The 24,670-nt window shown below is 36.7% G+C and overlaps 2 protein-coding genes across 2 annotated transcripts in view; one reads left to right on the top strand and one right to left on the bottom strand.

Annotated features, from left to right (window-relative positions):
• The first annotated feature begins 864 nt into the window (after positions 1 to 864).
• On the top strand, positions 865 to 7,119 carry LOC127933784 (proline-rich transmembrane protein 4-like). Its single transcript, XM_052530751.1, has 2 exons — positions 865 to 1,222; positions 3,273 to 7,119. The coding sequence occupies exons 1-2, from the start codon at positions 988 to 990 to the stop codon at positions 5,180 to 5,182; spliced, it is 2,145 nt and encodes a 714-aa protein (XP_052386711.1). The 5' UTR covers positions 865 to 987; the 3' UTR covers positions 5,183 to 7,119.
• Positions 6,979 to 24,670, bottom strand: part of LOC127933785 (inosine-5'-monophosphate dehydrogenase 1a-like) — a 17,909-nt gene continuing 217 nt past the window's right edge. Inside the window, exons 1-16 of the mRNA XM_052530752.1 lie at positions 24,077 to 24,670; positions 20,387 to 20,485; positions 19,503 to 19,551; positions 16,560 to 16,661; positions 16,403 to 16,477; positions 16,049 to 16,255; positions 15,400 to 15,487; positions 15,124 to 15,323; positions 12,965 to 13,055; positions 12,705 to 12,800; positions 11,920 to 12,063; positions 11,654 to 11,798; positions 10,809 to 10,952; positions 9,643 to 9,726; positions 9,395 to 9,411; positions 6,979 to 8,157 (exon numbers count right to left, since the gene is read on the bottom strand). The exon at positions 24,077 to 24,670 is cut by the window's right edge and continues 217 nt beyond it. Coding sequence (XP_052386712.1) covers positions 8,072 to 8,157; positions 9,395 to 9,411; positions 9,643 to 9,726; positions 10,809 to 10,952; positions 11,654 to 11,798; positions 11,920 to 12,063; positions 12,705 to 12,800; positions 12,965 to 13,055; positions 15,124 to 15,323; positions 15,400 to 15,487; positions 16,049 to 16,255; positions 16,403 to 16,477; positions 16,560 to 16,661; positions 19,503 to 19,551; positions 20,387 to 20,485; positions 24,077 to 24,315 — 1,866 coding nt within the window. The 5' untranslated portion in view covers positions 24,316 to 24,670 and the 3' untranslated portion in view covers positions 6,979 to 8,071. The remainder of the gene's footprint in view (positions 8,158 to 9,394; positions 9,412 to 9,642; positions 9,727 to 10,808; positions 10,953 to 11,653; positions 11,799 to 11,919; positions 12,064 to 12,704; positions 12,801 to 12,964; positions 13,056 to 15,123; positions 15,324 to 15,399; positions 15,488 to 16,048; positions 16,256 to 16,402; positions 16,478 to 16,559; positions 16,662 to 19,502; positions 19,552 to 20,386; positions 20,486 to 24,076) is intronic.

Below are 24,670 nucleotides of genomic sequence, written 5' to 3'. Positions count from 1 at the left end.
AATATACACGACCCAGCACTCAACCTTAAGTGCAATGCCACTGTTGGGGAACCAAATATGTCTAATTCCATGTAAAGTTTTGACATTAGAGATAAATATACATCAGTTATCAGATATGATACATGGAATAAAATAACAGACATTGGCTGATAACTATTACATTGTGCATTCATAATTTCAGTATTATTGGATTTTTGTTGGAAATGTGAATATTTACGGGACCAATACATTTAAACTGCCTATGTTTGTATTTAAATATTATCATAACACCAACACTAAATTAAAGTGATAGGAAATGATTATTGTAAACATTTAACCCTTTTATGTTATATAGAATTTGTAATTAAGCTAATTTTAATTTACTAATTTATAGTTTTTGATTTGATTGTATCTTGTTTTATTTAGAAAAAAGTATAGAATAAATGTATTTGAATAAAATATAATTTTATACTGACTTCATCCATTTCATTTTATTATTTATTTTATTGTTTTACTAAGAAGTATAGACTTATAATAATTTATAATTATTATAATATTTTATTTAGCAACAACAAAAAACGAAACGAGTGACTGATTAGCTGACTGAATGAGTATATTTCTAATATTGCTATTTAACACGGAAATAACTGGATTATAGTTTTGGCTGGATTTTAATGTTGGTGCATGATATTTGAAATCAGTTTATGGTTGAATCTAGCTGTTCTTATATCGTGTTTGCTTCACCCCAGTGCAGAATGTGAGTCAAAAGGAGACAGCTTGGTGACACTGAGTGTCAGCATGACCCTTCACACTAAAGCTCTACTGCTGGTCTTCAGTTTCTCACTGTGTGGTAGTCTGTCTGCTGCATCTTTAAATAGAAATGATCATGGTTTGTCAAGACTTCTAGCCTCAAGAACACAGTGGATCAAAACTTTGACTTCCACTAACACTGAACCTCTTTTAGACATCCAGAATGATGAAGAGGCATCTGATTGGCCAACTTTTATTATGCAAGTCAATATGGAACAATCTTTTAAATCATCTTCATTGGCAACACTACAGCCTTTTCCTTCTCAGGCCTGGGGTGCTGAGTCCAAGAAACCTGTTGCTTGGAATACAGAGACATACACACCTCAGACTCCTGCCGAAACCAGATTTAGCACCTACCAGAGACTGTGGAAGTCTTCCGGTGCTACCCAGACACCATCTGAGGAAACAAAGGACTTGACAGATGCTCCTACAGGTAATCAAATTAATGATACACCAGTGATACGCCAACTCTGCGTGTCATGACAGCGTGTACCTGCAGAAAAGACATGCTTAGTTTTTGGGTTGTTTAAAAGACCAGCTTAGACCAAATCTATTTCCATGTTGGATCATGATGGTTCATGTTGGTCTGGTGCTGATCTATAATTTTGATACAGCCACCACTGAAAATAGTCATGATAACAGGTTAATCAAAGTGAGTCAGTTGTTATAACCGTTCTGATGGATTCTGGTCAGTAAAGGATTTGTGAGACTAATTCAAACCAGTAACATGTCTTATTAAACTATTAAAAGAACCGGCCTATATGATTCATTTGTTTGGGAATAACACTGTATGTTTTGATTCTCAAATCACAAAAAACAACTGGATAATAACAGTAATTTGTTCACAAATCTGACTTCTCAGTCTGCGCTGTATGTTTATTTTTTTATTTTTTTCACTAAAAAAATATTTGTCTCATAAGAGTCATTTGTTCATGAATCAGACTGCCAATGTTTCTCTGTATGCTTATAATGCACTTTAAATAATCGGCTCATAATTTGTTAATGAATTGGACTAATCTGGTGGCACTGTATGTTTTCCATTCACTAGAAATATTTGGCTCATAAGAGACATTTGTTTATGAATCGGACAACTTAGCCTTTTTTTTCTGCATCACTTTTAATACAAGTGAAAAATTCCCTCATTCACTTTTTCTAATACACAGGTAAAATATGATTAATGGGAAAACCTCACTGCTGGAAAACAATATTGAAACACTGATGATGACATTTTAGACTGAATAAAATATATAAATGTACAAATCAAAATTTTGTAATAAAGGGATATCGACATGTACTTCTACTGCATCTCTTTGGTAATCCTGTTTTGGCATTTTGGCATTAGTTTCCGCTAAATGTCTGCGTCAGTAAGAGAGACTGTCCTCCTCTTAAAACAGTAAGACTAACTCTGCCTAATTTTCCTCAAGCAGTGAAAACATCAGTATTCCAGCAGCTAGTGAGTCGCAGTGAAACTTACTACAGATTACAGCTTGATCACAGCAAATGACCATTTGTTTACATTACTAAAAGAACATTTCATGAGACAATTGACATGTTGCAAAAGCTAAGAAAAAAGTTTTTTTTTTCTTAGAAATAAGCTAAAACTGTAGCAGAAACTGGCGAACTATGAAGATTAATGCTAGAATTTAGGGTTAATTAAATGTTGCAACTCTTTTTTTGTGGTTCTTGTAGACAAACCAAAGAGATTTTTAAGGGTGGTAATATTGAAATTTCTTCCTGTGAACAAAGGTCAATCATTCAATCAAAATCAAAATTCAAGCTAGATTCCCTAACCTTAATTAATACATGCTAAAGGCTAATGCTAATTCAAATATTCAGTCCCAGTGTATTCTTAATCATTACTCATGCAGAAACTCTAACTAATAATCTATATTAATCAGTCAGTCCTTAAATAAGCAATGAAGTGCCTTTTGATCCACAATTAGAGCAGAGTATTGGTAAAAAGATTTCAGTATTCAGATTCTCTTTTTCACCTCCACGCACAGGTATTTAAGTAATGTGATGTCATGAAAGTGTGTCAGTTACTAGTTTTTAAATAGCCACACTCAGGGGAACGGTAACAGGATCAATGCCCTCTTATCTGTGCCGTATGTGAATGTGTGTCAGAGATGAAGTGTACGGCCCATTTACAACAGCCTAGCTCCACATAGCTAATAACACATAATAGCTAATTAACACAGTCGTTGTTAGAGTTGTTAGAAAGCTTGTGGGGAAAATTAGCTTTGTGTTTTGCGAATATAACCTCATGAGTGCATAAAAAGACTAAATCTAATTTGAGGCTGCATTACAATATCTTACTCCACTTTAAAAACAGCATTCTATAACTAACAGTTAAAAAAAATATGAGTAAATCAAATGAAATGGTTCACTCTGTATTGTTCTGCTCATTAAAGCAATTTTGTGCCTTTCAGAGAGTTCAACTAAATGCATCTTATTCTTAAACCAGTCTATATATTGCATTTCAGCATCTTCAAGTGATGACAGACGCAAATCTTCCACGCTTCATGACTGCAGCCTGGTTGGCACTGGGATCTGTCAGTCACCTGACTCCTCAAGGAATCACGCTTCAACTAACAACACCCTGTCCACTCCACCTCCTATGTATGAAACCACACCCCCTGGTATAATAACCCCACCCCCTGAAGCCCAGACCCCGCCTCTATTGGTCCCTTTGCTGGCTGATTGGAATGCTGCTATGGCATCATGGGGCCTTGCATGGGAGTTGCAGGTATACGGGCTCAGCTGTGTGTTCTCGCTCGTGGCTGTGCTGTCTGTGCTCAGCCTGATGTGTTTGCCATTGCGTTGGCCCTCTGGCTGTGCCCACTTCAGCCTCCTCCACATTCTCCAACTACTAACAGGTTCCAGCAGAGCTCTGTGGCTCCTCTATGATCCATATGGCCAAAAAGAGCGCCTACCTGTAGTCTGGGCACGACTGCTGCACGAAGCTGCCTATCCCTGTATTACTGCGTCATTTGGCCTTCTGCTTCTACTGCTAACTGCTCGCTCTTGTTCCCATCTACTTTCCCAGAATACCCTGCAGCGCAGCACCTGCGTGTTGGCCGCCTTAGTGCTGCTGCACATAGCCATAGTGATGGCTTCCATGGCAATACTGCAACTCTTTCCCACCCTGAAAATTGTGCCTCTATTGCCGCCTGCAGCCTTTGTGTTGTTGTCCTCTCTCTTCTCATTCACGTACCTGCTTCTTTACAGCTGTGGCCGTGCCGATGTCAAGCACATTTACCGACTAAAAGAGAGCTGTCCTGAGCGGCCATCACGCCATGCTAGCAGGTGTCCATTCACAGAGGCACAGATGTGGGAAAGGGCAGCCAGGACAGGGGTATTCTCTGCCCTGTTTCTGCTAGCATGTGGCAGTCTACGACTTTACGCCATGCTCCATGCAGGAGGGCTAACCGGTGGAGTCATGGTTGGCCTGAAGCCCTGGCCCTGGTGGGGCTTTCAGCTCAGCTGCCGAGTGTGTGAAACAGGAGTATGTCTCACACTCGCTCTTGTAATCACTCACCCCCTTCTCTGTTGCGGAGTGCCCCTTTCCAAACCAGGAGGCTGCAGCTGGCTCTTCAAAAAGACACCCACAGAAGGCGCCACGTTGGCCAAACCCACCATCCTCTCGAGTCGGTGTGGCTGGACACTACGGCCCGCCGAGAAGCTGGGGTTGTGTGAGGGAATAGTACGACGGGAAAGTGAAAGCGTGCCGCTCTACACCTTGGTGGAACTTCTGAACAGCGAATCAGATGGTTTGGACCTCCAATATCCAGCCAGCCCTCAGCATGAGTCTTGCACACAGCTCTCCCAAACCACAAAGAGGAAAGCATCCCATGCGTCCTCCTTTGCAAGCTCCGACGCCGACTCCACGGCAGATCTGCAGCCCCCTTCACCAATCGATCTGCAACGAAGCATCGACGAGGCCTTGAACAGTGAGGCTCTGTTACAGCATAGCCTGTTCGGTTCTTCCAGGCTCTCTCTCAGCACACGTGGACCCCCGGACGGACAATCCTGTTGGAGAAACTCCACCGAACCCAGCATATACCGCACTGCCTCCTGTGGTGATGTGGACCCCTCTACAGTCCCCAGCCGACCTAGGCAATGGAGCACTGTATGTGGGAGACCTGCTCATGCCTCGGTCAATTGCAGTGGGTTTAACTCAACACAACTGTCCCAGAGCAACCTACATAGGGGCTCTCAATCTGTGCAGCAACCCCACAGACGGTACATGGCCTTGGGCCCTACGTCCACCAGAGAGAGCGTGCATGTGGAGAAAACTTCTCATGTTGATGAGCATGCCGTTCAGGATGAATTCATCAATGACTGCAGGCAAATAGATGCAATCAGCATCAGAAGTGCTACGATCAACCTATAGGGAGACATATCTTTATTCAACCACATTTACATTTATTCATTTATCAGATGCTACAGATTGTGCAGTATAGAGGATGTGCTGTGCTTACCTGCAGAATTAACATTTTCCAGTTTAACGTTTAACGCAGGGTTGTCAAGGTGTGCTCTTGGGAGGTCCACCTTCCAACATAATTTAGCTCCAACTTCCCTGCTTGTTTCAGGTGCGTTTAATTTTGGCTATAAACTCCTCTGCTGGACGAGTGGACACCCCTGATTTAACCAAAAAACTTTAAGTAATTTCAACCCTATTTACAGAACTCTTCTTGATATAAACATAGAGAGGAATTTGCTGTTCATGCACTCTGCTTGAATGGAAAGTATTTTTTATTTTGGAAGCAGACATGACATGGACAAAACGGCAACCTACAACGTTTAAGTGAGTATAACTTTTCTCAAGATCACAGTTCTCTTTCAACAGTTAGAAATTCTCTGAAATCCACTTCTTATATTCGACGAATCTTGTTGAAAATGCTTGGTTTGATCAAAAGACTTAAAAAAAAATTTTAATGAACATGAAGCTTGTGTAACTTTCAGCACTAAGCAATAGCACTTATGAACATGTTTTATGATGATATTTTGGTTGTGTTCTTACAGCACAGATCACCTAAACACTCTTGACAACATTACAACTGTATAGAGAGACATTCTTTAGAAACAATTTGCATTTTATTTCAGCACTATCATTGGTGTTAACATGCTAATGTGTGGCAGCCCTGTCACTTAACATTTTAAGAGTGAGACCTACAGTAGGTGTTCTTTTGGAGCATATACTTATGGGAAAAGATGCATTTAGCAAAAGGCTGCATGGAGAAAATCATGATTTTTTCTTTAAAGTAGTTAAAGGTGCTGTAGGGAACTTTTGTAAAAAAATATTTTTTACATATTTATTAAACCTGTCATTATGTCCTGACAGTAGAATATGAGACAGATAATCTGTGAAAAAAATCAAGCTCCTCTGGCTCCTCCCAGTGGTCCTATTGCCATTTGCAGAAACTCCATCGCTCCCGGTAAAAATCAACCAAACAGAGCTGCGGTCCGTAACTTTGTTTGTGTTCAAAATGTAGAAAAATGTATATAATAAGCGAGTACACCATGAATCCATTTTCCAAACCGTGTTTTTGGCTTGTCCTGAATCACTAGGGTGCACCTATAATAAGTGTTTATATTCGGACTATTTTAGATTGCTTCGGGGATACCGCGGTGGAGTAACCCAGTACCTTTGTGATTCTTCATAGACATAAACAGAGAGAAGTAGTTCCGGCTACGATGTTCTTCTGCAAGACGCAAGCAGTTCTGTTTATTAACCGCTAGAGCATCAAAAGTTACCGACCGCAGCTTTAACTGTTATTTTAATTATATGTATTGCTTCATTAAGATCTATTCTACCCTGTACCCATAATCCCACTTCTTAAATACTGCCCTCTGTTAGCCATGGAGATGTAATAAAGTTGTGACAGCTTGTGCATTTGTTACTGACAGCATCATCACAGAAACTTTAAGATTGTCTCATGCTTGGCTTCTCTTTTTTTCTTCAAATGTATTAAATTCTCAAATGCATTTTCTCTCTTTGAATAGTAAATGGTCCAACACTTCTATGCATGACAATGTAAACCTCCGTATTGCATTGCTCATTATGCTACTGTGTTTAGAAAAAGGTACACTAACATTTAAAAGATTTAATCAAAGTATACAGTTTAGGAAAATATTGAATCAGAGTAGACAGAAATGGATACTACAGGAACAAAAAAGGAAACACAGTCTATAAAACTCATTCTTTATTCTATAAACTGGATTATATTCAGAATGACAACACAACAGTCTTTTTTGTGTGAAATAAACAAAGAAATGAGCATATCTAATGTCTGTGTACATGACTGACTAGTGTAATGAGAGTAACAGTACAGAATACCTGACTTTAAGGCTGATACTTAATCTGGTCCATAAAATAATCATGCTTTCTGGATAATCGGAATAGCATTGTGAACAATAAGGAAAACAAATGCTTTTTTTTTTTTTTTTTTTTTTGATTACCTTCCAATTTAACTGGTAACACTCTAATGGCAAATTGGTAAGCACTTGATTTACTCATAACATGATGGTCACAAAAAGTATTATTGCTATTAAAATAACAGACAATGTGAATTAGAAGGAACCACCAAGACAGTCTGGAAAAATATACCCCATATATCAAAAATGTTCATAGACAGCCTCTCTCTTACATACACATACATTGCATCCTCATATTTCACATGATGCAGTACATTCATAGGATTTTCAAAATAATATCTCAAATAATATGTCAAGTACCTTCTTGGAAGCCCAAACAAAATAAAAACAATCAAACAAATTTCCTTGTACATTTAGTAATGTTGCTGGCTTTTATTACAATCAGACAGTTTTTTTTATTTTCATTTTTAATGTTTAATCTATATTTAATGTGCATTTCTATAATAAAAAATACATATTTGATATTTCTTTTTATATAATTGGTGCAACACAAAAAATTTAATTCTTATTCTCTGTGATTAATAGATTAAACAAACAAAACAAAAAATTAACATAAAAAAATTATTCCACTGCCATCAAATAAGTAAATGAGCACTGATCAAAAGAAGAAGAAAGAAGCTCTATAGTGCGATTATTCATAGCGTCGGTTTGCATGGTGACTCGTTGATTCATCGCTCTGTTGAGAAAGTCTTGTGTGCTAACTGTGAATATACTCAAGTAAGCATGGTCTGGGTTAATCAACTGAGAGTTCAGGGTATATGTGATGGTAAGTTAACCTGGAAATACAGCCCATGAAAAAGGATCAAGGGGTTGAGGATTGCAGAAATCACTTGTGTAACTGTGTTTAGTGACGGCTGGCTGGTGACGGGACATTGGGTCCAGCTCTTGTGTGCCCCCTGCTGCTCTGTTCAATATAACCACTTCTCGTAACTGTCGAGAACAGAAAAGCAACACAACCTTAATAAATCCAGTTTTATTGTCCACACATTGATTAGTCCAGAAAAAAAAAATCTAATTAAATCACTTCATTAGACAAACAGTTCGCCCAAAAATTAATATAAAAAACAGCATGTAAGTATCATAAAAGTGCCTTTCAGCAAGGAACAGAATCAAATTTAAGACATTATTCAGTCTTAAATATAATTTTTGCTTCCAGATATTGAAATTGCTTATTGTCATTGGTTATGAGACGCATGAGAAATAATGGCCTCGTCATAGATCTAATGTCATATTTAATAACGACCTTAAATTCCAGTCTGTTCATCACACAAAGATATCATATGAAATATAGTGCACAAGTCATATGGATTATTTTTATGATGCACTACCATTCACAAGTTTGGGGTCAGGGAGATAGTGTATTTATTTATTTATTTATATGAAAGATAATACTTTTATTCAGCAAGGGCACATTAAACTGATCAAAAGTGACAGAGACATTTAAATATTTAAAAAAATATATTTCAAATAAATGCTGTTCTTTTGAACTTTCTAATCATCAAAGAATCTTGAAAAAAAAATTTATTCACAAGAATATTTAGCAGAGCAACCCTTTTTTATCAATAAGACATTTTCCTTAAAACAACAAATTATTATTTCTGAAGGATCAAGGGACACTGAAGCCTGGAGTTATGGCTGCTGAAAATTCAGCTTTGCTTCACATTAATAAATTATATCGAAAAATATATTTAAATAGAAAGCTGTTATTTTAAATTGTAATAATATTTAAATTATTTTACATAAGTTTCACACAAGTAAGCATGAGAGATTTCTTAAAATAAAATAAAAACCTACTGAGCCCAACTGGTCTTTTTCTGTCCTTTTTAAAGGTTGACAGCCTCTAGTTACTATTTGCATGCGAATTATGGAAATAAAAAAGGCTCTGAAATTTTCAGATGGATAAATGACAGAATTGTCATTTTTGGGTAATCTCTCCTTTTAAAAGTGGGAATGGGTTTCTTTCTAGATAATCTCCCTGTCAAAGACAAGGCTCTGAGAGTGTTACGAGTACACAACCACAGCAGGAGGACACTGGGACACTTGTCTACTTGATAAGAACAGTCTCAATGCCCGCTAAAGAGCCCAGATCCTACCGCTGTTTACAACACAATTCCCTCCACCAAAACTTAACACTATTATAAGAGACATGAGACGCTATTATACTTACATGGCACAAAAGAATATCTATGATGACAGCATAAGAGAAAGAAAGAGAAGACAGTTTCACATGTAAACTCTACTTTTCCATGACAATGTGCGAAGGGAAAGACTGAGGGTCTCTGAGAGGAGATTGCTAAACTTTTAGAAGACTTCTAATGACGTGAAATGTTTCACAGCTTTTATTTGAGGTTATGTGGAAAGAAACAGACATGGTGGTTCAGGTGGGTGGGGTTAAATGAGTGGGAGGATACTTACGAATGCAGTCCATGAACTCCGCCCTCAACCTGAGCAGACATGGTCCTCCTCTCAAATTTCAGCTCTCCAGAGTACATCATCGATCTATATGTAACGCAGGGGAGACTTACACAGATGTAGGTACAGACAGACTACATTCTGTTTCGTGTTTATGTTTTCTTTTTAATAAAGAGTTTTTATATGTTATATAGTCAACAGCCTTATGTTATATAGTCAACAGCCTTTGGTTTACATTATAGCTTGATAAATGCAGACTTGGATGGAAGTAATGAATACATATAATTTCTATCTGATGTTTGAAACTAAATATTGTAGAAGCATTGAAGAGAGTGAAGGCAGATCTAGCTACTGCTAGTCAAATGTTGGTGATATTTATAATTTAAATCAAACAGGATACTCTTTTCTAAAGAGAATTAATGATCAAAAAATTGTTTAGTGCAGAATACGTAAAATATTTGTAGTTAATTTTTTCCAGAAGAAATAACTAATGGCAAAATGTTGGGATAATAAATTGGAATTTAATTATTATTCCAATTAAATTTGTTTCATTAAAAAAAAGACTTTAATGTTTTTGAAAGAAGTCTCTTACACTCACCAAAAGTAAAAACAAAGTTATATTGTGAAATACTATCAAATTAAACTAAGACTAATATAAATTAATATTTATATTATAAAGTTATATTATACAATTTAATTCTATTTTAAAAATTGAATAAATAATTCTGTTTCAATATATAGAGAAATGTAGTTTATTTCTGTGATGGCAAAGCTCCATTTCATTGGTGCTCAATTATTAATGTTTTACAATTTACTACTGTCAATGCTGCAGAATTAATTACATTTGTAAATATATTAGATAGAAAACTTTCTATTTAAGAACAATTTTAAACTGGAATAATATTTCACAATATTACTGTAATTTTTTTCAAATAAATACAGCCTTGTTGAAAACCCAGACCTTTGACCAGTTGTGTATATATGATAAAAGTTTGATCCAAAAAAAAATAAGACTTTAGTTCATAAAGGGGCTAGAATACAGTGTGTACTAGTATAGAGATGGGCTTAAATCTAATAAACATGAATTAAAAGAAACAAAACTACAATTTTGATTTCATGAGGTCTTTTGTCAAGCTTTCCAGACATCTAGAAGGGAAAATGACGCTTACCGCAGAATGGACAAGCTCTTTGCACCGATATCCTGACAGCCATGTTGAATTCCAGCGATGAGGTATGGAACAAATTTGTGTATGGAGCCTTTGTCCTGAACTGAGCCAGAGACTCCCTGAGCCACCTTCACTTTATCACCTTCACTGGAAAACACCAACATATACACACAACCCATTATGTCCTGCATAGAATACAAAAAAATCGTATATATCTTATATCTGGGGTGTTTCTATTTACTTCACTAAACTGGTTTTAAACTTTTTCTGTTATATGAAGGTCATTATTGTTTATTTCAATTTCAAAAATGCCATTTATTTATGCATTTAATTGTTTCGGATCTTGGATTCTAAAAAATATGAAATACAAATTGTTAGTATATACTGAAAGCTCAACTATAATATTTATCAAAACTATTATAAACTATTCTAATATAAATAATATTTATTTCATCTTTCAAAAACTCACATACATCAGTTTTGGCATCATTTCCAACATAAACCATTTTTAGATAAGTTAACAAGAAGACAACATTGTCAGTGAAGAGCATACATGAGATGAAATATGACACATGTAAAGTGTGAAGAAAATAAGGAACATTCTAATAATTGTTTGTATTTAGGATAATTAAACTGTTTTCAATTACATTTATTTCCATCCCTCATTTCCACAACAGGATGCCGTTATCATCGTTTGAGATGAGCTAGAAATGACACTGGAGAAACTGTTCATGACTGAAAAGATATAAAAATGTAAAAAACTCTCCTTTGCATTCATAACTGAAGAAACACCCACTTTCATCTTTATCCATGTACACATGCAGTCATCCGAGTCGAAGACTGTTTACCTAAAGTAACGTTTCTGACTGCTGTTGCTTTTCTCCATTGCGTCCAAAGAGCCCATGCCACGGTACTTCTTCAGTCGTACGCCGTCTGAGAAAAAATACTCACCGGGCGCTTCTGTGGTTGCTGCTAACAATGACCCCATCATCACTGAAACAAAACAGGCAGAAGGGAAGGGCACGGTCTGACATGGCCAGTAAAATGTAGGCAAACAAATCCCAGCTATTAATAACAACGATCGTTCAGGCAAATCACCCAGAAAAACACACACCTGTGGATGCTCCCAGAGCAAGGGCTTTGACAACATGCCCAACCGTCTGGATGCCACCGTCTGCAATGACCGGAACCCCAAAACGCCGGGCGTACTCAGCCACCTTATACACAGACGTGCCCTGCGGTCTCCCACATGCCATCACTACATGATAAACACACAACTATATACTATTAATCTAATTATCACATTTTCCGGACTATAAGTCACACTTTTTTTCATAGTTTGGCTGGTCCTGTGACTTATAGTCAGGTGCGACTTATTTATCAAAATTAATTTGACATGAACCAAAAGAAATGAACCAAGAGAAAACATTACCATCTACAGCAGCCAGAGGGCGCTCTATACTGCTCAGTGCTCCTGTAGTCTACTCCTGAAAACATAGAGCGCCCTCTTGCGGCTGTAGACGGTAATGTTTTTTCTTGGTTCTTGGAATAAATGCGACTTATAGTCCAGTGCGATTTATATATGTTTTTTTTCCTCATCATGACATATTTTTAGACTGATGCGACTTATACTCATGTGCGACTTATAGTCCGAAAAAAACGGTAATGTCTAAAATGATAGTTATCCCCAAAAATGAATATTTTAAGTATGTCTACATATCCAAGTTTACATTGCTATAAAAATTGCCAATTCATTTATTTTTAGACTAATCCCAAATAAAACTTTTGCCATTTTCAGAAGTAATAAAGGCACCAGTTTTACTTTCAACTGTGTAGTTATTCAACATTTAGCTAACTTCTGGGAATTTTCCACTGCAAGTTTGTCTTCTAAAGACATACCTTCTTGTGTGATGCAGATGGATCCAGAGCCCATGCCCACTCGTAAAGCATCAACACCGGCATCTATAAGATTCTTTGCTTGAGCAGCAGTCACCACTGTATACAAGAGAAAGAATAAAACACAGAGAATATGCTATTACTTGATTTAACTTTGCAAAACTGCAATTGTAGGTCCATGCATCTTAAATATGACTAATATCAAGCTATCCTCAGTTTCTACAGAAAAATTAAGAACCACACAAAGGGGGAAAAAGCCTCACCGTTTCCTCCAACCACTTGTAGTTCTGGGTATTTCTGTTTGATGTAGTTGATCATACTGATCTGAAACACTGAGTTCCCCTGAGAAGAGTCCTGAGACAGAATAACAGAAGAACAATCACATATCATGAAGGGTTAAGAGCTGAAAGTCAGACGTTTATGCAATATTATTTGAACACAAGGAATGATAGGTTCAATTCTGCTGTAGAATTTCGTTTCTACCCTGCCCTAATCCACCCTCTAATTAATTTCCTAGTGAAAGTAAAGATGTAGCCAAACAGTACTGTCACATCTTAAATCAAGCACACCTGAACCAGCTAATCAAGTTCTTTGGTAAGAACATAAATCCATTCTGTCTTTTTAATTGTCGTTTGTAAGCAATGACATCATTCTTTGTTCAAAGTAGTCAATATAACAACCTTTACATTTATTTGACCAACACAGGTTCTAAAAATCATGGATTGATCACTTGACAAAGTATACAAACTCCAAAGCTGTCTAAGCAGATTAGATGGTATACTACCTTTAAAAAGTTATGGGGTCAGTGAGATTTTTTTTTAAAGTAATTTCTACTTTTATTCAGTAAGACCGCTAGAGTTCAGACATTCATCATGTTACAAAACATTCTAAATGCTCTTCTTTTGAACTTTCTATTTATCAAAGAATCTAAAAATAAAAATACAAAATAAATAAAATATTTAGTAGCACAAACTTTTCTCAGCATTTACAATAATAAGAAATATTAACTGACCAGCAAGTAAGCACATTATAATGACAGAATGGAGAATGATGAAATAAGGTCTACTGCAAATTCAGCTTTGCATCACAGAAATAAATAGTATTTTAAAATATAATAAAATAGAAAATTTTAAATTGCAATATTACTTCCAAGATACATCCTTGGTCTCGCCCTAAAGCCTGACATCATATACTGTTTGCCATAGAATATTTTTTTTGCATAATTATTTCACATACCAGTCTTCCGAATTTAATTGCAACCTTTCCCCTCAAATATCTGCCAATATTTGACAAACGTCTTGACTTTCTGGTTTACACTTTAAGCGCATTTTATACTTGCTTCATTATAGGCCTCTAAGCAGTTCACAAACATTTTGGCTTAAATACAAACTATCATATAACAAACGAAATCTCAATCTCAGAATATGGTTTACCCATAACATACATTGTGAGCGCGAAGCACCCCACGTTTACATAAATTTTCATGTTTGTGTAATTCAAACTACCTTTGGCCCAATACGGTTTACTACTGAAAATGAAAACATGCTAATTCTGTACTCCACACTACTTGACACATGGAACAAAGAAATCAAATGGAAATTCTATTTTTAGCTTTGGAGGTGTTTGACTGTAATCACTGCAGGTGTATGATTATAGAGAGGGTCATTTACCATGTTTGACGCATGTGTCTCTGCTTGCTAAAACAAGTTTGTTGCTAAAGGTTTTCTTTTGTCATGTTGGAAATTTGTCTTGCTGGTGCATTTTTTGCTTAAAGGAATGGCTCACCCAAAAAAAAAATGAAAATTTGCTAGATATGTACTTGTCCTGATGCCATTTAAGATGTAGAGGAGTTTGTTTCCTCATCAGAACATATTTGGAGATATTTAGCATTACGTCACTTGCTCACCAATTGATTCTCTGCAGTGAATGGGTGCCGTCAAAAGAGAGTCCAAACAGCTGATAAAAGCATCCCAATAACCCACACGACTCCAGTCCATCAATTAATGTCTTGTGAAGTGAAAAGCTGCATGTTTGTAAGAAACAAATAATTTTTTTACTTCAAACCATAGCTTCCAGCACTGAAAGGAATGCTAGTTCTCTATTAATAATATTGCTTTCTCCAGTGAAAAAGTCAAAAAGTTATTTTGACTCTCATTCTGACGACACCCATTCACTGCAGATGATCCATTGGTAAGCAAATCTGTTCTAACAAAGAATCAAACAAATTTTCAGCATATTTTAAGTTATGGGTAAGTCATTCTTTTAAAAGTGAATGTTTCCCATTAACTGTTTACATCTTTTATTTGCATCATAGCATAACAAATTATGAAATGCAGCAAAAGCGATGCAATAAGCTTGATCTCCAGAAAGAGGACTGAGTGTCATTAAAGTTTAATGTCACCCTATTCCCCTTAGGACCCACCAGAACTATCACGTCCACTCCAGCCTGCATGAGCAGGTCTAGCCGGTACTTGTCGTCCTCACGGGTGCCAATGGCAGCGCCACACAGCAGCTGTTTACGAGAGTCTTTGGAGGCTAGAGGATAGTCTCTGTTCTTCTTCAAATCGGTACGAGCTATTATAGCCACAAGCTCATCGCTGTCATTCACTATAGGCAGTTTACCTGAGAGAGAAACACGAATGTGATCAGCAAGCTTCTGCTAAACATCACAACATAAGACTGAAGCTGAAGTTCATACCTTTTTTACTGCGCTGTAAGATGTCATTTGCCTCTTTTAATGTTACACCTGCTGGAGCAACCACTAAATCTTCTCGTTTTGTCATTGCCTGGAGGATTTGAGAAATTTCAGAAACAATCATTTATGCATAATAATAGTATTCAGGACTATTATGAGTGTTTAAAGACAAAATAAACTCAGGATATATATATTTTTTAAATGTAACTGGTTTTATTGTGAATGATTCATCAGTGATTAATGTTATTTTAAATGCTACAATATTCAAAATGCATTTTGATATGTTCAATGTTTTTCAAAGTTTAAATTTGAAATTATATGAAAGCCCCATATGCTCACCAAGGCTGCATTTATTTGATCAAAACGGCAGGAAAAAGAGTAATATTGTGAAATATTATTACAATTTAAAATAACTATTGCCTATTTTTTGTCACATGATCCTTTAGAAATCATTTTAATGTGCTGATTTGGTGCTCAAGAATTATTTATTATTATTATCAATGCTGAACACAGTTGTGCTGCTGAAGATTCAGTTGAACTCAAAATACCACTTTATGTAAGTTAAATTAATATTTAGATTGTAGAAATTCACTTAAATTGGAATCAAACTTTAAACTATTAAATAGTTAAAATAGAATTTTAAATCACAAACCTCTTCCAGTGGCCTATCGTAATCCTTCTCTGACAGGAAGTCAATGTCTCGTGATGTAACGATGCCCACCAGCTTGCTTCCCATCTTGCCAGTTTCTGTGACAGGGATGCCGGAGAAACCGTGCCGTACCTTTGCTTCAAACACATCGCCGACCGTGTGCCGTGGACTCATCACTACAGGGTCCGTAATGAAGCCTTGCTCAAATTTCTGCCATTATGACAGACACACAAAATATTATAGTAACTGATCATTTTCATTACATCTTTAACTCAACAATTTTTATAATATGTGAATCTACAATTTACCAGAAGTTTTTTTTTTTTTAGAATCTTCATCTCTTATCTTATGACTGACCTTCACTTTCCGGACCTCATTGGCCTGGAACTCAGGTGTGCAGTTGTGATGAATAATTCCTATTCCACCCATGAGCTATGGGATAAACCAGTGGATGAAATGGAAAAGCCATTAAGAAAAAATAATGATTTATAATGTTTCTGTGAGTGTTACTTACAGCCATAGCGATGGCCATGGAGGACTCTGTGACTGTGTCCATGGGAGATGAAATGAGGGGCGTCTTCAGGGTTATCTTCCGGGTCAGGGCAGATGTTAAATCCTGTGGCAACACATAATCTATTACAAAATATCAGAAAGGGATAAATTGTCTATGTAACAAACCCCCAAACCCCTCACACCTTCTCCAAGCAATCTCTCCTACACTATTACCAGGACTCCCACATCATCATCAAACACATCTCTCCTCACAAGCACCTTTCCCACTTCATTCATGCAGGCTTGAGTAACCCCGCTGCTTTAAAAAGCCTTCATTAAACACTTATCTTATAGACAGCTACAGATTTGTCTCTTTCAATACATTCATAGCGAAAACCCTCAAACGAGTTGTTTTCAACCAGGAATCATTGTTTTTTTCTCAGAACAACAAACAAGCGACAGCTGAAAACTCTTTCGAGTTTACTTTATTTATTCCTTCGCTTTCTAGATTGTACTTATTTGAACATTGCCTAAAACTTCTTTCTGCCTCTTTAAAAAGAATCTCTTTACATATTCCCTAACTGTAAATCGACGTTTAACCAGTATTGCCTTTTGCCATTTTGCTGCCTTTATTACTTCAAGTAAGCGAAAGCAGGTTCTTGCTCAGCGAAACATGTCTGTAAGTACGTGTGGTTGCACAAATCAGTATGAGTTAACAAATATGTTTAGAATATTTTTATTTAACAGCAAACTTAAAAAAAAAAAAAAATTAAACCATTTAACTGATAGTATTAATTGGTTACTTTCGGTTAACGGTTAAAAGTACTAAAATTCCTCAAACTGACAAAAGCACTATATACATGTCTTATTTTTCTTCTCCCTCTATAACACCTGTGTCCTCTTCATTAACCACAGCTCTGTGTAGTCTCAGAAGTGCTCAGAGAAAACAGTGTTGTGTTTGTGCATTTACTGTACACCAGCAGGAAGCTAACATACCTGCCCTACAGAAGAAAAAAAAAACATTTTAAACCGACTCATCGACTACCCTAAATCAATTTCTTTTTAGTTTTTCAACAAAATAAGTTAAAGGTCCCGTTTTTCGTGCTTTTTTGAAGCTTTGTGTTTACAGTGTGCAATATAAAAAAATTTCACACAATTTACTTATCTGTATACTGCTGTTTTCACTGTCATGAAAACGGGCTGATGTCTTCCTTGTTCTATAAAGTCCCTCCCTCAGAAATACGTAACGAGTTCTGATTGTGCCAGCGGTTCCTGTGTTGTGATTCGACAGCAGCTTAGCGCACGCTTCCCTCCTGGAAACGCGATTGGGCTAGTTTTGGACAAGTTTTGAGAAGCAAGTGGGCAGGATTTGTTTTGAAAACCTGGCAATCCTGATCTGAACGCACGTGCTGGAGATGTACTTCTAATCACAGAATGCCTTCACTGACGAGGTGCGCATGAAAATCGCATTTGATTTTTAGCACAGCCCTACCATCTAGTTAACGAAGCTAAACAGCACTGCCCTTTGTGTAATAAGTTACAGAAAGTGTTAAATGCACCAACTTAAATAATAAAATACACTAACAGGTTGTGGTCCATAAACAACGCCTTCTCCAGACAAAGAGGAAACTCCTCCATCTTTCAAGAATAATCTTTGTTCAAATCCGGCATTAAACTGATTGAGATTGAGGAAGCTGTCCTCAGAAAAATGTGCTGCACATAGTTTTACATGTGGATTATAATTTACGGGAAACGAGTTAAACAGAAATTGTAACCATTGATCTCGAAGTACAGCATTTCCTGGGAAGCCCAAACAAAGGTGATTGGACTCCGAGATGAAAATAACAGCTTTTCGACGACATGGCGACAAACACAAACGCAACTCTTACTCTTCTCCGTCAGAGCGCAACAAGACCACACCCCTTTTTTTGTGTATTAATGTGGGCGGAGGTTAGTCAAAAAACGGTTCTAGTGACGTCGTTACTGCAGGAACTAGAGGGATGTAGTCCAAACGGGCCGTTCGATGTAGGCGAATTCTGTTAAATAAAATATCTCGCTTGGCATTGAATTTTGAGCTTTATTATTTATACTCTAACAACAACATTACACACTAACTAAAGTTTGAAACATGGGATCATGAAGAACGGACCTTTAAATAAAATAAGTATTCCTGTGGCTCAAGTGGTAGAGCATTGCGTTAGCAGCACAAGGTTGTGGGTTAGATTCCCAGGGAACACAGGTTAGGTAAAAACTGTTAGCCTGAATGCACTGTAAGTCGCTTTTAAGCATCTACTAAATGCATAAATTTAAATACTACCTATTAAGTTTAACTGATTCCCTGTTTAACTAAATCATTGGTTTACAATTTATCCCAGCATAATAAAATTTGCTCCATTTTTTTATTAAAAATGTGTTTAAAGTTGTGGTTCCAGGGGGACTGATATTTGTGTCATCCTGGTCTCTTTCTCTATCTCACCCTGTCTCACACACTCACACACCTGAGCTTCAGTGCTTGTGACAACATGCCCAGCACACCAGGGACTGTGTGGATACTAACATGGCCATGCTAACCTTTCATGCACACAAGTACTGTTCTCTGCAGATCTTTCACCTTGCTGATGCTTAAAGAGCTCATTTTCCATCAACTTAGCATCTGAGTTGGACTGAGTTGGACACCACTTCATCGGATGTAAAGTCAATAAAGCCAATGTCAATGTTCTTTCCTAGTGGGATACGCTAAACTGCAGATTAGATGTAAAGAGTGCTCTCTCAATGTAATCCTTCGTTAAAGTTCTCTGCTCATCTGTCGAAAGAGCCAACTCTAATGGAAAGAGAAAAGATGTGGTGGAAAAATGAAAAAGTCCCTCTAGATTTTTGTTTTTTTTTACAGCAACATTTCACATCGGAGCTTTTGAGGCCTGTTCCACCCATTTGTTGATGACCTCTGATAAATGTTGTTACTCACCACTTCATCGGATGTGAAGTCAATAAAGCCAGGCAGTATCAGGAAATCACTGAAAGAGGAAGGACAGATGGCAGAGTTAGGCAACAATGACCTTTAGATCAGCAATTTATGAAACAGAACATTATCAGAATTACAAAATGCTTAAACGCACTCGCAAATCTGTGTCAAAAACACTCTAAAACAAACATTAAAAAACCATGGTAGATCCAGAATTTTGGGTATTATAATGGCTAGTTCAGTTTTATTTCAGATGAATACTGTTCTTTTGATTTTTCTATTCATCAAACAATTCCGAAAAAAATGTATCATGTTTCCTGTGGCCTAATGCTCATAAAACCTCCATTAGACCAGATTAACCAAACACTCCAGCCAGCATGACAAAAATAGACGCAGAGACCACTGCTCTGCCAACAAGTTTTCATAAGGCTGAAAAAGCCTAAGCATGTTCATATTCACACACAAACACAAGCTTATATAATACACTGATGCAAAACATACTGCATAAAAAAAACAATGTTCATAAATGATACTTAAGCACATGTTGCGCAAGCTGGATTGTGAATAAGAAAGAAAAACAGGGACAAAAAGGACCACACATCTGATTTGCATTGTCCCATAAACATGGGCCGCATGTGCTGGGACTGAGCACTTGAGCTCTCCATTGCTATGGAGATGCACAGAGGGTTGCCATGGAGTTGAGAGCCATTTCATGACAGATGTCCAGAAAGATGCCTACCTAAAGTGCGTGTGTGTGTGTGTGTGTGCGCCAGGGTGAAGCTACACATGATAGGTCCTGCGCTGACACTGTGCTGTCCATATCAGTCTAAGTGTCTGATTACAAGGCAGGGCATCTAAAAAAGGTTTTTGCATGATCCTCGACTTACTTGTATGTGAGACCATCACCGACGGCAAAGAGCTGTTGGGCAGTCAGCCCATCCTCTGGAACGTACCCAGTTCCCCCACTGATAAGGTAATCAGCCATGCTATAACCATGCAAACATGCAAAAGAGAGTTTGTAACACATGCATTTGAAAATTGGTTTCAACTACAACCATGCACAGACAAAATGTAATGAATGACTATATTGTAGAGCATACAAACAATTTTCTACCTGACACAACTTAAATCTTTTTTTTTGAGAAGTATAATATATATATATATATATATATATATATATATATATATATATATATATATATATATATATATATATATATATATAAAGATAGATAGAGAGAGAGACGACAAAAAAGCGACAGTTTTCTATGCAGATAACTTACTGTTCATTCTCATAGAGCCAGAAACATTACGATTTTTTAGGCGAGTTAGACGACAAATAATAAAAAAATATGTATCCACTTACAGGTTCGAGTTACTTTCTCTTTCGGAGCAGTATTATAAGCAGACTTTCTTCTGCTAAATATTCATTTTCATGTACAGTATCTCACATGATGATGGCTGTGTTAAAGTGCATTTAGATCAGTGCGAGGAGCAGCGGTCTCTCATCCCGAACCGCAGTGTTCTGAGGAGGCTGAGGCTGAAGCTGAAGCTGCTCTGAATGAAGGGAGGCTCTCATGGTGAGACGCGCAGCAGTGTGTCCAGAGAACGTCAACCACGTGTACTGAAGTCACATGACACCCGCTCAGTTTAGCGTTGGAAAAGGAACAGGAAATGTTGAGCTAAACACTTCACACACCTGTTGTTGTTTTTTTTGAGTCAGTAATTCAATTTTTGATCAACTTTTATCTTGAAGCGATTTTTTGATTACACCGCAAAATGTTCGTACTACCTGACAGATGTCATCGAAACAGGTATCCTTCGAGTTACGGAACAAGAATCTGACAGAAACGCGAAGTCCGATTCGTAAACAAGTCATAGAATCTATTCGATGATTCGATCGAACCGATGCACAAGTAAAATACGTTCAAGAATCAAACTGGGTATCCGAGAGTTTGTATAGGTCTCTTTTGAACATTTCCAAATTCGTAGAATAATAAAGTTGAAGGCGGATTAAAATTATATTACATGTTAATTATTTTTTAATATGCTTGTTTGGCTGGAAATATAGACTACACTATATTTATTGATTATTTAAATAAACCTGTTATTTGAAGTGAAACTTGCTCTGCCTTTTAATTTATTTTGTTAAAGCATGCAATATTTTTTAGTTGAGATGTTATAGTTTATTGTATTACTGTTTTTATTTGTTTTTAAATTTGATCTCAAATTGAATTGTTCTTATTTTAACTTTCGTATGTAGGGCAGGCTACTACTGTATAAGTCTGTATTTTGTATTTATTTGTTTGTTTGTTTATTTACCACTTAAACATATATACTAAAAATGTCTTATTAAATAATAAAAAATTATATTTTATATAAATGGCAATTTGTTTTATGCCAGATCTTCAGGTAGCCTAGTTATCTGAGCATACAAATTTAAACGTCAGTGCACTTATTAATAATTTAACTCCCTGAGAGTTATATATTTTTGCATTTAATAACTTAAGTTTTTTTGTATCATTAATTGTGAATTGCAAAATCATTCATTGATTTATGAATTCTTGATTACATCATGGGATGTGTAATACATTTTGCACTAGAATAAACATTTAAACATTCAACATTTAAAGCCTTGTTTAACATGTAGTCAGCTTCTAACACCCAGATGACTCTAAGTAGTTATGCCATTAGCTGAATCTATTCCAGATAGACATTTAATCTTGCCCTCTCCACATACACAGACATGTTCTTTCCTAGTGGGATACGCTAAACTGCAGATTAGATGTAAAGAGTGCTCTCTCAATGTAATCCTTCGTTAAAGTTCTCTGCTCATCTGTCGAGAGAGCCAACTCTAATGGAAAGAGAAAAGATGTGGTGGAAAAATGAAAAAGTCCCTCTAGATTTAATTTTTTTTACAGCAACATTTCACATCGGAGCTTCATGACACAGTAAAGCAGAGCTTATTACATATATGTAAGGAGCTTTGAAGAGCACGCAGGCACACTACAGATTGATGGGCCATGTCTCACATTCTCAGAGTCACATGGTCCTTGAGCTAAGCTGAAGATCTGCAGTTCTGAGGCAGATAAATACTAGTTAACCTCTGAGGGCAAGTAGAAGTGTCAACCGCAGAGGTGGGGGTGACCCTTGTTTGACCCTTAGACAAAAAGACACACAGATTTGGACATCTATAAGTGTCACCATATTAAGTAAGAAAATATCAAACCAATGGCATTAATTTTAAATAACGATAGCACAAAGATACTTTTGATAGGTTTAAAATGCTAACACAATAAATATACCATAAAAAAAAAAAAAAAGGATTTGAGAGGTACTGACGAGATTTGCCATTTATCTATACATTGGTTCTCAAGCTAAGAAGCTAGAACGTTATAAAAAGTTATTATAGGCTGCAAAAACACATAACTAACATCAGTCATTTAATTAATTGTTTTGAATTCATTCATTTAATGTTGTTCAATGATGATTAAATGCTTAAATATTGTTAATATATCATTATGTTAATTCCGTATTTACAGCTGATCAACAATACATGACTGTCTTTACTTGTTTTGACTGGACGGAGGTCAGTGCAGACAAAACAGAGCCGCCCCCTCCTTCTTCTCTGCCACTCGCTCACAGCTGTTATTTTTCTATTATTCTATTTACTTCTTTAACACAACACAATATAAAATATAAATAAATTATTATAATTACATACAAACACAAAAGGGGACCAAAATCAACACCAAAACAATTCCTGAGTTATTACCAAAACAATATTAATTATTAATAAGTTTGTACAAATAAATATATGAATGAATGAATAATTAAATATACAGAATGCTTATATTTATGTCTATATTTTTATTTTATATCATTTTTTTATTGCTGCCTGCAATAAACAAATTATGCCAATTTAATGATAAAAAATATAAACATCTTGTATTCATATATATATATAGAAGATTTATATACTTTTAAACAAATGCTCATCTTGCACTAGCGCTGCGATGCGCGTCTACAACTTCATAAATTACGTAATCACGTTGGAAAGGGCTGGCACGGTTAGCTCTTCGTCTGTGTACTCCGATTCCAAAAGGTATAGGTTAGGGTGAAAAACGCCATCAAATTTTCTCCTCCAACGTCAAAATCATCCGACATCATTGCTATACCCTTGCACGTTTGCTTTGTAAACACTGGGTCCGTAATTACACCTACGTTTCCAACGTGACTTTATGGGTGAAGTTGAGCTAGTGCAAGCATTTGTGGTTAAAAAGTACATGAGATTAAATTTTTTTTTTAGAAAATGACGTATTGTTTTGCTAGACGAGAGACTTATTGCTCGGCTGGGATCATGTAGAGCCCTCTGAAAGCTGTATTGAAACTGCAATTTGGACCTTCAACCTGTTAGTTCCCATTGAAGTCCACTACATGGAGAAAAATCCTGCTAATGCGTTCCTCAAAAACCTTAATTTCTTTTCGAATGAAGAAAGAAATGTGAGTAAATTATCAGGTATTTTTTACTCAGGAAGTTAACTAATCCTTTAAGTAGACCTACACTATGTCCTCACCTTTCTGGTTCATATCCTGCCTGAATCCGGGTGGCACTGTACCGCTGAGCAGCTGTCTCATGCCCATGCCCATGCCCATGAATTGTATTATGGGTAAACGGGCCATAAAAGTGATGATCTGAGTCTCGTAATGACATCTGTGGTCTGGCCGGCTCCATGTCCCCCACGATACGCCGGTAATCAATCTGGTAGCTGTCCCTATCCCCATCTGCATAGCGGTCATACCCATGGACGTCCATATCAGCAAAAACCAGCAGGTCGTCCTCCGCCGTGGCTCTGTTTGAGCCTGACTCACCCTTCCAAAAAAAACACCTGATTGTTCTCTCACCCCCTTCACCTGAGACCCCTTCACAGTCGCAGCTGTTTGCTCATACACCAGGTAAAACTTTGGTAAAACTCCTCCACAAAGTTTAAAAGAATACAAAATCCAAAAATAATAAGCGCTGGATATGCGAGTCCTCAGTTAGATTTGTATCCAATTTGCATAAGCTATTAGCATCTCCCTAACCACAGGCCGAAGTTTGTAGAGTTGTGCGAGTGCAAAGCAGGTTACCTGCAGCAATTCAGATGTAGTTGTGATTTTGATTAACAGCT

The sequence above is a fragment of the Carassius gibelio genome, chromosome A18 (assembly GCF_023724105.1).
Source record: "Carassius gibelio isolate Cgi1373 ecotype wild population from Czech Republic chromosome A18, carGib1.2-hapl.c, whole genome shotgun sequence".
Classification (NCBI taxonomy): Eukaryota; Metazoa; Chordata; class Actinopteri; order Cypriniformes; family Cyprinidae; genus Carassius; species Carassius gibelio.
Note: the sequence above shows the minus strand (reverse complement) of the source record. Positions and strands in the feature narration are given on the sequence as shown.

What these genes read in the sequence shown, in the direction of transcription:
- LOC127933784 (XM_052530751.1), top strand. Translation starts at nt 988, where the DNA reads ATGCAAGTCAATATGGAACAATCTTTTAAATCATCTTCATTGGCAACA. An exon ending in CTTGACAGATGCTCCTACAG is followed by an intron (nt 1,223 to 3,272) that starts GTAATCAAATTA and finishes ATTGCATTTCAG; the next exon opens with CATCTTCAAGTGATGACAGA.